This window comes from Silene latifolia, chromosome 11, assembly GCF_048544455.1.
Source record: "Silene latifolia isolate original U9 population chromosome 11, ASM4854445v1, whole genome shotgun sequence".
NCBI lineage: Eukaryota > Viridiplantae > Streptophyta > Magnoliopsida > Caryophyllales > Caryophyllaceae > Silene > Silene latifolia.
Window position 1 is genome coordinate 138,689,603 of NC_133536.1, and position 12,030 is coordinate 138,701,632.

Consider the following 12,030-nt stretch of genomic DNA (forward strand, 5'->3'; position numbering starts at 1 on the left):
AGTTTTATTTGTTAATCGTATAACTCGGAAAAACTATAACCGATTTGCATGCAAACAACCTAAGACTCATGATACCGCTTGTTAGAAATCTATATCTCATAATACTCGACATATTCTTATATGTTCCATTTAATTTAGTCATAAAATTAATTAGATCTTATGCATGCAAACATAAGTAAATATAGTGAAGAAATCATCATTCTTACATTGGAAATTTCGGATTATTGGGCACAAGTGAGTTCTCCTACTCACTTGTTCTTGAGCTCTCCTAATATGGATGAACAAAGGATTCAAGTATAGAATCCCTCCCAAGGAATAATACCCAAGATAACCTCTTAGTAAAATTAATATTATTGATACTAGAACAATATTAATTTTGAATAAAATTGACCCAAAAATATTGTTTTTTGTCTCTTAATTTTCGGTTTAAGAGAATGGAGAAGAAGAAGTAATTTATCTCTCTAAAACTCTATATTTTAGATGATGTTAGAATGAATAATACACTAGAATGCATATAGTGTATATTAGACAAATTTTAGAGAAAAACCCTTGGCTTTTCTCTATGACAAAACCGGGTAGGGTGGGGTGGTGTTGGCCAATGCATGATCAAGTTACTCTTCACAAAAACAACTAGGTTTGCATGGCTAGCAATTAGGTAAATGATTATGTGTTCCACTAAAATTAATCAACACAATATTTAGCCTAATACACCACTTATTTCGGTCCATTTAAGATAAAATGGACCATTTTATCTTTGTCAATTTGTCAATTTGTCACATGTCAGAAGTCATGTAAAAATGTCATGTATTTTTAACGTATTAAAAATCAACGTATTAATAAAATACGTCATGTACAAAATCGACTTAGTAATTCACAATTACTTGTACCAAAATACTTTACCAATTATAAATTACAACATCTTGTATTTATGATAAATTATTCATTCAGTTCAATTGTTTCCGTAAACAATAATTTTATCTAAGCAGTAAAACAATTCGATTACTTAGACCGTGTCTAATTTAATCAGATTACAACGAGACATGTAAATATTACTCCCAAAATCGTCCGTCAATTTTGAGCAATTTAATTGACTCGTATCGTCATACGACCAATTAAATATTCAATTCAGAGTGTTACCCTTTAGGTATGACCTAAGAGGATCAACTCATCACCACCGTCGCACGACAGTAATGTCAAACTCTAGTCAGCCAATCATTACCGATATGTGTGGACCAGTTGACAGTAAAATATTACTTCCCACATGTATTCTTAAAATGAGACTTAAACATGTGATCATCATGATCGACAGTTGTGATCGCATTATTGTCGAAGGATACATATTCCAACAAATTCAATGTCCCAAATTAAATAGGAAGCATTGGGTTCTACTGTCAATCCAAGTGGAAACAAAAACAGTGTACTGGATTGACTCTCGCGAAGGTAAACCCTCTGACGATATAGTAAAGAGGATAACTGAGTAAGTTTACAACTATAATACCCCGTAATTTGATAAGTATTTATAAGAATAAAATATGTAATTCAAATAATTAATTAAAAGGCATTTATATTAATAATTGCAAATAAGACGATAATTAATAATAAAATAATAAGTGAGTCGGGAATTGGATATTGGGCTGTGAGATGGGTCGTGTATTGATATGTTGGGATCGCAGTGCTCGAGTAGTATTGATAATAATAATAATAATATTAATAATAATAATAATAATAATAATAATAATAATAATAATAATAATAATAATAATAATAATAATAATAATAATAATAACTCTTCTTTCTCTCTCTACGAAATCCTCTCTAATCGCGATTGGTTTTACGATTCACGATCTGACGAGGGTGGCTCACAATGGCCAGAGGCCGGCCGCCCAAATCCTCTGGGCCTCCAAAAACTGCTGCAACGAAACCTGTTGTGGTGGATGCGGGGGTGGAGGCGCTTCCTGCTACTGAACCTTTATCGGATTCTATTCCGATCCCTGTGCCGACTACTACTCCGACTACTGTTGCCCAAGAGACTCTTGCTAGCAGCTCTACTACTGCTACTCGACCTACACCGACTGGGAACCCTGCAAATGGGGGAAAATTGCTTCTGAGGTAAACCCTAAAAAGTCCTACTCTAATGTTTTGAAAACCAGTTCGAAAGGGATGAATCTCTCTTATGTGAAAACCCCAGAAAATTCTGTGGTTGTGATAGAACAGGATGATATTGTTGATGAATTGGACTACTGGAAAACTACTCTTGTAGGTACTGTGATGGGTAGGTCCTCTACTTTGGCTCAAATACAAAGCCTGGTTATTAAATCTTGGTCTCATATCACTACACCTGAAATCCTCTACTTTGCTAAAGGCTGGTACTACTTTCGTTTTGCCAGTACTGAGGATATGGAGAAAGTAAGGTCTGATGTTTGGAACATGAATGGATACCCTATGGTTTTTAAGCCCTGGTCTCCTACAGTAGTGGAGGAATTAAATGTGATTCATGTTCCAGTCAGGGTGCTATTTCCTCGGCTTGATCCTTGTTTCTGGTCACAAACTGCACTTAACAAAGTTGCAAGTGTTGTGGGTAACCCTATTTGTGCTGATGAGCATACAACCAACAAAAGTAAATTGGCCTTTGCACGAATCCTTGTTGATGTGGATCTATCCCAGGAATTACCTAAGGCTATCCAACTCAGCACTCCTTACAGGGGGGAGGTCCTTCAAAAATTAGTCTATGAGTGGTTGCCATATTTCTGTACTAAATGTAAGAAGATAGGGCATACCAATGATAGATGTGGAATAGTGAAACCTAGAATGGAATATAGGAAAAAGCAGCCTACCACTGAAAAAACTACTACTGTAGTGGACACTGCAAAGCCTGTCTCTGCAATGGATAAGCCAACACACACACCTCCTGCTCAACATTTGGATGTGGATGGGTTTCAACCTAACCACTCCAAAACTAGGATAATTCCAAGGAAGGAAATTATAGCTACAAATCTGGATAATAGATTTTAGGTGCTTTAAGAAGAACCTGTTGGGACTTCTCAAGTACTATTTAATACTATGGTGATTGAACCAGTTCAGGAATCAAATGGGGATCCTGGTGGAGGACCAGTTTCTCATGATAATCTCAGCATGGAATGTTAGAGGTCTAAATGACCCAATAAAATAGCAAGAACTGTTAGAGTACTTCTTGGCTAATAAAGTGGACTGTGGGGCCATTATTGAAACACATGTTAAGGATTCTACTAGTAGTTTTATTTGGAATAATAAGTTTTCTAGATTCTCTATGGCTAATAATAATGATTCTCATCCAAATGGACGCATTTGGGTGCTTTGGCATCCATCTGTTATTACTTTAAAAGTTTTAGAACAATCAGCTCAACATCTGCTGATGCCTGTCGTTGTGTGCACCAAAGATAAAATTTATAATACCTATTAAAACTAACAGAAGCTAGTAGTAACAGGGTCGAACCACGGGGAGGCGATGCAATTATTAGTCGTCTGATTTTAGTCTTTAAAGTAACAAGTGTGGGGGTTTGATTTGATTTGTTCTATAGGTAAAGACAATAAAAGAAAAGAAAACTAAATAAACGGATGAAAACAAATATTAAAAGGGTGCTAAGATGGTCGGTTCACTATAGTTTCGGCGGCAGTATATTAGGTAGGTCTAAAACAAACATATGAGACGGGAAAATAAGAAGTCCTCTCGGTCCATTCTTACAGGTAGCATCTTTCGATCTCGCTACAGGTCCCTAATATCACTTATACTAACTTTCGTCCTGAAAAGTGACTAAAAAGGCTAAATTAACTCATCTCTCGATCTTATTAATTTAGTGGTCTTAATTAGGTAGGCTATTTCCCTTCCCTATCTTTCGATCTTTATTGGGTCGGTCAATTCCTAAACATTCAACTAGTCGCGTGCACTCGATTCGTCAAACATAGCAATTTAATTAATTAAAACGAAGGTGATCTCACGTGGCCGGTCGATCGACCAGATAGGCCAATCGATCGACCAAGGCGCGATTCGGGTCTACTATTCTAATGCCGCCTACTTCTACAGATTCCCTACATCCTAGCACAAGGTATTTAGCTACTCATGACTACGATAAAACAACAACAAGATCAACGAATAAAACTACTGAATTCATGATCGAAATAACTAAGCAAACAAATAACATAAAACGATAATTTCGGCTTCGGGAACTAATCTAGCAATTCTAATCTATGAACAAGTAGAGTAATAAAACTGAAATAAGAGCAGAAGAATACCGAATGGAATAGGAGGAAACCGAAAAGTACGAAAGAAAGTAAATCAATAATCCGATTGTATTGAATAATTAAACTTAAATGCAAACCCTAATATTTCCCTAAAGTTTTCTGATAAAAGACTTGATAAAAACTGAATAATGTCAGGTTACGTTATATGAATATAACGTAACACTCTTTCTTAAACCTAATACACAACGGGCTTCTTAATTCTCGATCTCTTAATTCACGCAGATTAGCGGTGTGGTCGATCGACCACTGGGACCGGTCGATCGACTGGACTGCAGTGAACAGTAGCTTCTGTAAGTCGTGGGTTGGTCGATCGACCATGGAGGCCAGTCGATCGACTGCTCTAGCTGATAGTCCGCTTCTAATTCTTCATAAAATTGTCTTTCAGGCCTCGAAATGCGCACCAAGCTCGTTCCTTGAGTAAATACTTCATGTCAAATGCAATACAAGATACTCGGGGACGGATTTAGCTCAATATCTACTCATTTCCGCATAAATCTGCAATATTACATAAAAATACGAAAGTAGACGAAAATGGGGTAAATAGTAGCTTTAAACTACATAATTGAGCTCTGAAATGCGTGTAAAATAGGGTGTAAAACATCATATAAAAGACACGCATCAAACTTCCCCAAACCAAACCCTTGCTTATCCTCAAGCAGGAACTAGACTCGATCCTAAAACCTAATGGAAAGAGTTCAAACTCAGAGCGAAATGCAAACTGTAAAGCCTAAACCAATTTTAATGCAACAACTAACAATCAATTAGCAATGTGAATCATGCAAACGAGTTATGTAGTCGTTAAAAACTGCTGAACCGTCAACTGTAGAGACTTATCATATCGGACTCTCACGGGTCGCTCATATCACTCATAAACACAGGTGAATAATGTATAAGATAGAAAGAATTCATTTTGTAGTGACACTCACCTAACTACGACCTATAAGAACATGCCTGCAATCTAATATGAAAATGATCTCTACAACCGTACATATGCATTCCAACCAAACAAATGACCATGACACATGCCGAGGTAAATATGGATATGTGAGGTATGGGTAAGAAGAGGCTAAAGTAAATTTGGATAAAAACAGAGTTAAAAGCCAAGCTAGTAACTAAGGGAACCAAATTATAACAACATCCAACTTCTTGCTCAAGACTAAACAATAGAACGGGCCTAATAGCAAGCACAAATCTCACAATCTCCGATAAAATCAACTCCCCATAAGATATGAATGCAACATTGGAGCAAAAATCGCCATTTAATAAAGACTTTGAATATGTTATTTGATTTTCTTTTCTTCTCGGGCTTCGGTCGATCGACCAAGATGGGCAGTCGATCGACCGCCCTCTACAGTACATCACACAATTTTTTTTTTCGAGTTATTTTTTCTTCTTTTTTTTTTCTTTCTTTTCCATTTCCTTCCTTTTTCATCTTCCCAACGACATCTCGAAATGAGCATTAGCTACCAAAAACAAAGTAACAATCCCCAAAACTAAACTACTAGCTTGACAAGGGCAGGCTAAATGTAGGATGTAATAACGGGACAAAAAGGCTGTTTTTGGCAGTGCGGAGCTTATGGGCTAAATGAATAAAGGAAACCTCTTCCACATGTGTCAACTAACCACGAAACCGAATGCATACAGGTATTAAGCAGATTAAGTTCATATTTATGCAAATTTATGTAACATGTCTTATAAGGAGTACTACTCACAAACATAGATAAACCGGTCATGAATGATACCAGTTATAAGCTCTAAACCTCAGAAAATGATGTAGCTTGCCGAAAATCAAAGTCAAGTCTCAAGGCCAGCAAGAAATTTAACGAAAACTCGTAGACTATGCAAATAATTCTACTAATAACATGTCAATTAGCAAGGCTTAGGCAGAAACAGCTGAAAATGCAATGTCATCATTGAAATACTAGCGTTCCGACTCAACCTATATGCTAAAATAAACGTGCATTTTTTGAATTTTTCTTCAATTTTTTTTTTTTGAATTTTCTGTATATATAAGAGAAAATAAACAACAATGCAAGACAAAATGAAAACGTGAATGCAAGCAAATGAAATGCAATGCAAAACCCTTCCCCAAACCAAATCGCACAATGTCCCCATTGTGCAAAATCATGTAATGAAGTAAAAGGAAAACGGGAATTTGCGTGAAATTAACTAAACAAGACATGAAGTAAGGACTCAGAAACTCACAAGACTTTAAGCGCAACAAAAGGAAACCTCCCCAAACCAGCGTGAGCTAGGAGGTTTCAGTAGCCAACAGTGCTACCATAGGTACCTGAAAAGACAAACAAAAGTACCGCGCATTATCCGAGAAAACAATTCATTAAACGCAAAATTATGTGTAAAATAAAGAAACGGAAGAAAAAAGAAACGAGTCGGAGAATAAAGTGGAGAAAAGACTCCCTCAATTCCGCAAATCGACCAAACACAGAAGGGGAATGATCGAAAACAAGTACAGCAGCGAATTATGGTCGATCGACCACATCGTCCAGTCGATCGACCAAGGTGAACAGAACAGAGCTCCTGAATCAGAGCGCTCGATCGATCGACCATATCGCGCCGATCGATCGCAATACTGCTGTAAGTTCTGATTTCGTCGAATTAGCTCAATAAATTGAGCTATCAAGGTCTATAAACCGACAAATACACACAATAACGCGCCCAAAATTGCGCAAAACCCAAAGTGACAGTCTAAAGTATATAAAATCCTAAGCAAACTTATTAAAATGCGAAGTCTCGCGCACACAAAAGCACTAAAAAGGAAAAAAAAATTTAACGAAAGCAAATAAAATGTTTGTAAAGCATTCGATCAACTAATAGTTGATCAAGAACGGCCACAGAATGGCCACTTGCTGGGCTTCTGGCCGCAAGAAGAAGCCTCTACAGTGCCCATCTCCTCAGCTGCACTCTTCTCAACTCCAACATCCGCAGAACTCAACGGATCAACAGCTTCAGCATCTCCCCAATCAATGACCTCATCCGGCTCATTAGAATCCAAATTGGACTCCGTCACTTTGACTGGCTCCTCATCGGGCTCCTCATCTGTGCCATAGCTAAGACATCCTAGACCGCCTCTTTGAACGATTGGCTCCTTCACAGGTGGGGCAACATGCGGCTCTTCCTTCCCCAAACCAGCTCCTGCAACATCAAAAACAGAAGAATCTTCCTCCAATTTTCTCCCAATTTGGGGCGGAGGTGTTATAACAGGTATAGGCACAGAGGTAGGCATATCAGGAAGCATAAAATAGGATTTCTTTTAAGAAACCGTATTACAAGTGACTGGCCACATGGGATCCTTCTTCTTAGCTGTCTGGGCAAAGACAATGGAATGCTTTCTTACTTTGAAGGTCAAAGTTCCTGAACCAACATCTATAACTGCACCAGCAGTGTGCAGAAATGGTCTACCCAATATGATAGGAATGTGGGCATCCTCGGGCATATCTAGTACAACGAAGTCAACAGGGAAAAAGAACTTTCCTATTTGCATAGGAATGTCTTCTAAGACTCCTATAGGCTGGACCGCAGATCGATCAGCCATCTGTACTGTCATGTTGGTGACTGCAAACCTAGTCAATTTCAACTTCCTAGCAAGACTCAAGGGCATGACACTAATACTGGCTCCTAGGTCACACAAGGCCTTCTCAATAGAAAAGGTGCCAATACTACATGGGACTGAAAAGCTACCTGGGTCTTCTAGCTTATGAGGTGCAGTATGGGTCAGATAAGAGCATGACTCCTCAGTTAGTGCGACCGAATGCACAGTTTCAAGTGACTTCTTTTTAGATAAAAGTTGCTTCATAAATTTCATGTAAGCACGCACTTGATTAACTAACTCAAGAAAAGGAACTTGTACGTTTAAGCTACGAATAACATTTTTAAATTTATTAAATGATACCTGTTCCTTCGTCGGCACCAATCTCTCCGGATAAGGGGCTGAAAGAAGTAACTTAGCCCTTTTCCTCTAAATCTCTCATGCCGGCATCGGTGGACTTAGGCTGAAAATCCACAACCTTCTCTTTGTTGTAGCTTGACCCCTCTTCAGACCGTCTCAAAAATGAACCATTAATCGTCATCGGGTCATATTTCGGAACCGGAACTGACCCATCAACATTTGGGTCTTGCCTCATTACTTTCGGAGTAGTCGTACCCCGAAACAAGTGGTCCCTCAAGTTATTTGGCATTGGAGGACGAAAAGATTCACCCTCGCGTCGTCGTCGATCGATCGACCATGAATGTCGATCGATCGACCGACGTCTGAAACAGAACAAGAGTCGTAATGTTTCATGGATCGGTCGATCGACTGGGTATGTCAGTCGATCGACTAACATACCTGCTGATCGTCTTTTTCTTGCTATTATTCATTACAGCCTTCTTCTTGCTCGGTTCCGCCTCATCTTTTCCAGTAGCTTCCTCGACCATAGCGGGCCCATCAAGGGTAGACCCACTCCTCAAAGTAATTGCATTAAGGGTCTCCTTTTGATCCGTCTACGACGGTAAATGTCCCGGAGCTCGAGTTGCACTTTTGCTAGCCAATTGAGCAATTTGTCTCTCTAACATCTTCATCCCGGCCTCTCTTGCTTGAGACTCTTTCAGCAACAAATTCTTCAACTCGGCAAATTCAGATCCTTGGGACTGCTGCTGCTGCTGAGGAACATACGGAGGCTTTTGATATGGTTGCTGCTCCTTTTGAGAGGGCACATAATTCTGCTGCTGCTGCTGCTGCTGTGGAGGTGGAGTCGGATTTAGGACATTTTGGCTACTCCACCTCAAATTCGGATGGACATTCGGCTCAAAATAAGTGTTTGTCTGCCTATAATATTGAAAGGCAGCACAAGACTCATAGGGATTAGGATAGTTGTGTGAAACATGTCCTTCTCCTCCACATCTCTTGCAGACGAAAGGACCGTCTAAAACAGCATTCACATGATAGATCCCTCCTTTTGAAGCTCCTCCCAACTCGGACTTATCAAATCTCGCCATGAGAGCTTCTAATGCGGCTACAGAAGGGGATTCAACACTTCTCCTTTGATTTCCCCTGGAATTTCCATACTCAGCTTTGTGGGTGGCCAAATCATCAATAATTTTCCACCCTTTAGTTTCTCCAACATTCTCCTGGAATCTACCATTAGCTGCCGCATCCAGGATAGCCCTCTGATCGTCATAGAGCCCATTATAAAATTGATTCCATAGGCTCCACTTCTCAAACCCATGGTGCGGAATAGTTCGCACTAGCTTCTTGAAACGGACCCATGCCTCATGAAAATTCTCGTCCAGACCCTGTTTAAAGCTCGTGATCTGAGCTCTAATGGCATTTGTCTTCGAGGCAGAGAAATATTTCTTGTAGAATGCCAGGGCCAGCGACTTCCAATCAGTGATCCCGTTAGCAACTCGATCCAGGTCTCTGTACCACTCCCTTGCAGCATCACGAAGAGAGAATATGAACATGGTCTCCTTCACCTGGTCCTGGGTCACACCGGTTGGTGGGGGTATGGAACAACAATAATCAATAAAAGTCTCCATATGCTTAGCTGCATCTTCATTTGCAGCTCCCCCAAATTGGTTTCTCTCAACCAAGTTGATATAGGACGGTTTTGGCTCGAATTTTCTGTCCGTCCCTGGTAATGCGAATCCCTTATATAGATTCTCAGCTGTCGGCTCAGAGTGACTGGCTATACTCGCTTCTTCAGCCATGTCTGGGGATGTGATGGTCTCAGCTGAAGAAGTAGAAATAGGTGATGAAGGTGGATCCTCCTCAAAAAGCTCGTTCTCGTAGTAACTAGACAGAGTACTCAGCTCTTCCTCTGTCGGCAATACTCTAGATGATCGTCTCAACTCACGTAAAGTCTTCTCAATCTCAGGATTGAACGGTAGTAATTCACCACCCTGTGACATGCGTATAAGAAGAAACTACAAGTAGAATATGAGAATAGTTTAAGGAACAGATGTCCCTTAAACTAATAGAAAGACTAAAAATTAAAAACAACTAAAAATTTTAAACAATTGCCTCCCCGGCAACGGCGCCGAAATTTGATGCCTGTCGTGTGTGCACTAAAGATAAAATTTATAATACCTACTAAAACTAACAGAAGCTAGTGGTAACAGGGTCGAACCTTAGGGAGGCGATGCAATTATTAGTCGTCTGATTTTAGTCTTTAAAGTAACAAGTGTGGGGGTTTGATTTGATTTATTCTATAGCTAAAGACAATAAAAGAAAAGTAAACTAAATAAACGGACGAAAACAAATATTAAAAGAGTGCTAAGATGGTCGGTTCACTATAGTTTCGGCGGCAGTATATTAGGTAGGTCTAAAACAAACACGTGAGACGGGAAAATAAGAAGTCCTCTCGGTCCATTCTTACAGGTAGCATCTTTTGATCTCGCTACAGGTCCCTAATATCACTAATACTAACTTTCGTCCTGAAAAGTAACTAAAAAGGCTAAATTAACTCATCTCTCGATCTTATTAATTTAGTCGTCTTAATTAGGTAGGCTATCTCCCTTCCCTATCTTTCGATCTTTATTGGGTTGGTCAATTCCTAAACATTCAACTAGTCGCGTGCACTCGATTCGTCAAACATAGCAATTTAATTAATTAAAACGAAAGTGATCTCACGTGGCCGGTCGATCGACCAGGTAGGCCAGTCGATCGACCAAGGCGCGATTCAGGTCTACTATTCTAATGCCGCCTACTTCTACAGATTCCCTACATCCTAGCACAGGGTATTTAGCTACTCATGACTACGATAAAAACAACAACAAGATCAACGAATAAAACTACTGAATTCATGATCGAATTAACTAAGCAAACAAATAACATAAAACGATAATTTCGGCTTCGGGAACTAATCTAGCAATTCTAATCTATGAACAAGTAGAGTAATAAAACTGAAATAAGAGCAGAAGAATACCGAATGGAATAGGAGGAAACCGAAAAGTACGAAAGAATAATCCGATTGTATTGAATAATTAAACTTAAATGCAAACCCTAATATTTCCCTAAAGTTTTCTGATAAAAGACTTGATAAATAATGTCAGGTTACGTTATATATGAATATAACGTAACACTCTTTCTTAAATCTAATACACAACGGGCTTCTTAATTCTCGATCTCTTAATTCACGCAGATTAGCGGTGTGGTCGATCGACCACTGGGACCGGTCGATCGGCTGGACTGTAGTGAACAGTAGCTTCTGTAAGTCGTGGGTTGGTCGATCGACCATGGAGGCCAGTCGATCGACTGCTCTAGCTGATAGTCCGCTTCTAATTCTTCATAAAATTGTCTTTCAGGCCTCGAAATGCGCACTAAGCTCGTTCCTTGAGTAAATACTTCATGACAAATGCAATGCAAGATACTCGGGGACGGATTTAGCTCAATATCTACTCATTTCCGCATAAATCTAAAATATTACATAAAAATACGAAAGTAGACGAAAATGGGGCAAATAGTAGCTTTAAACTACATAATTGAGCTCTGAAATGCGTGTAAAATAGGGTGTAAAACATCATATAAAAGACACCATTAAGAGTAAAGACGAATAGTACTCGGATTCAGTAGTAGAATCTGCTACAACATCCTGTTTGGAACTCTTCCAGCTGACCGCAGCACCATTAAGAGTAAAGACGAATCCAGACTGAGATTTTGAATCATCTCGGTCTATTTGGAAGCTAGCATCTGCGTAACCGATTGCGCATAGCTTAGTATCTCCTCCATAAGTCAATACCCAATCCTTAGTCCTC

At 39.2% G+C, this 12,030-nt stretch overlaps 1 protein-coding gene across 1 annotated transcript in view; it reads left to right on the top strand.

Moving 5' to 3' along the window:
• The first annotated feature begins 3,060 nt into the window (after positions 1–3,060).
• Positions 3,061–12,030, top strand: part of LOC141614064 (uncharacterized) — a 36,625-nt gene continuing 27,655 nt past the window's right edge. The window contains exon 1 of the mRNA XM_074432818.1: positions 3,061–3,139. Within this exon, the coding sequence (XP_074288919.1) occupies positions 3,061–3,139 (79 nt within the window). The remainder of the gene's footprint in view (positions 3,140–12,030) is intronic.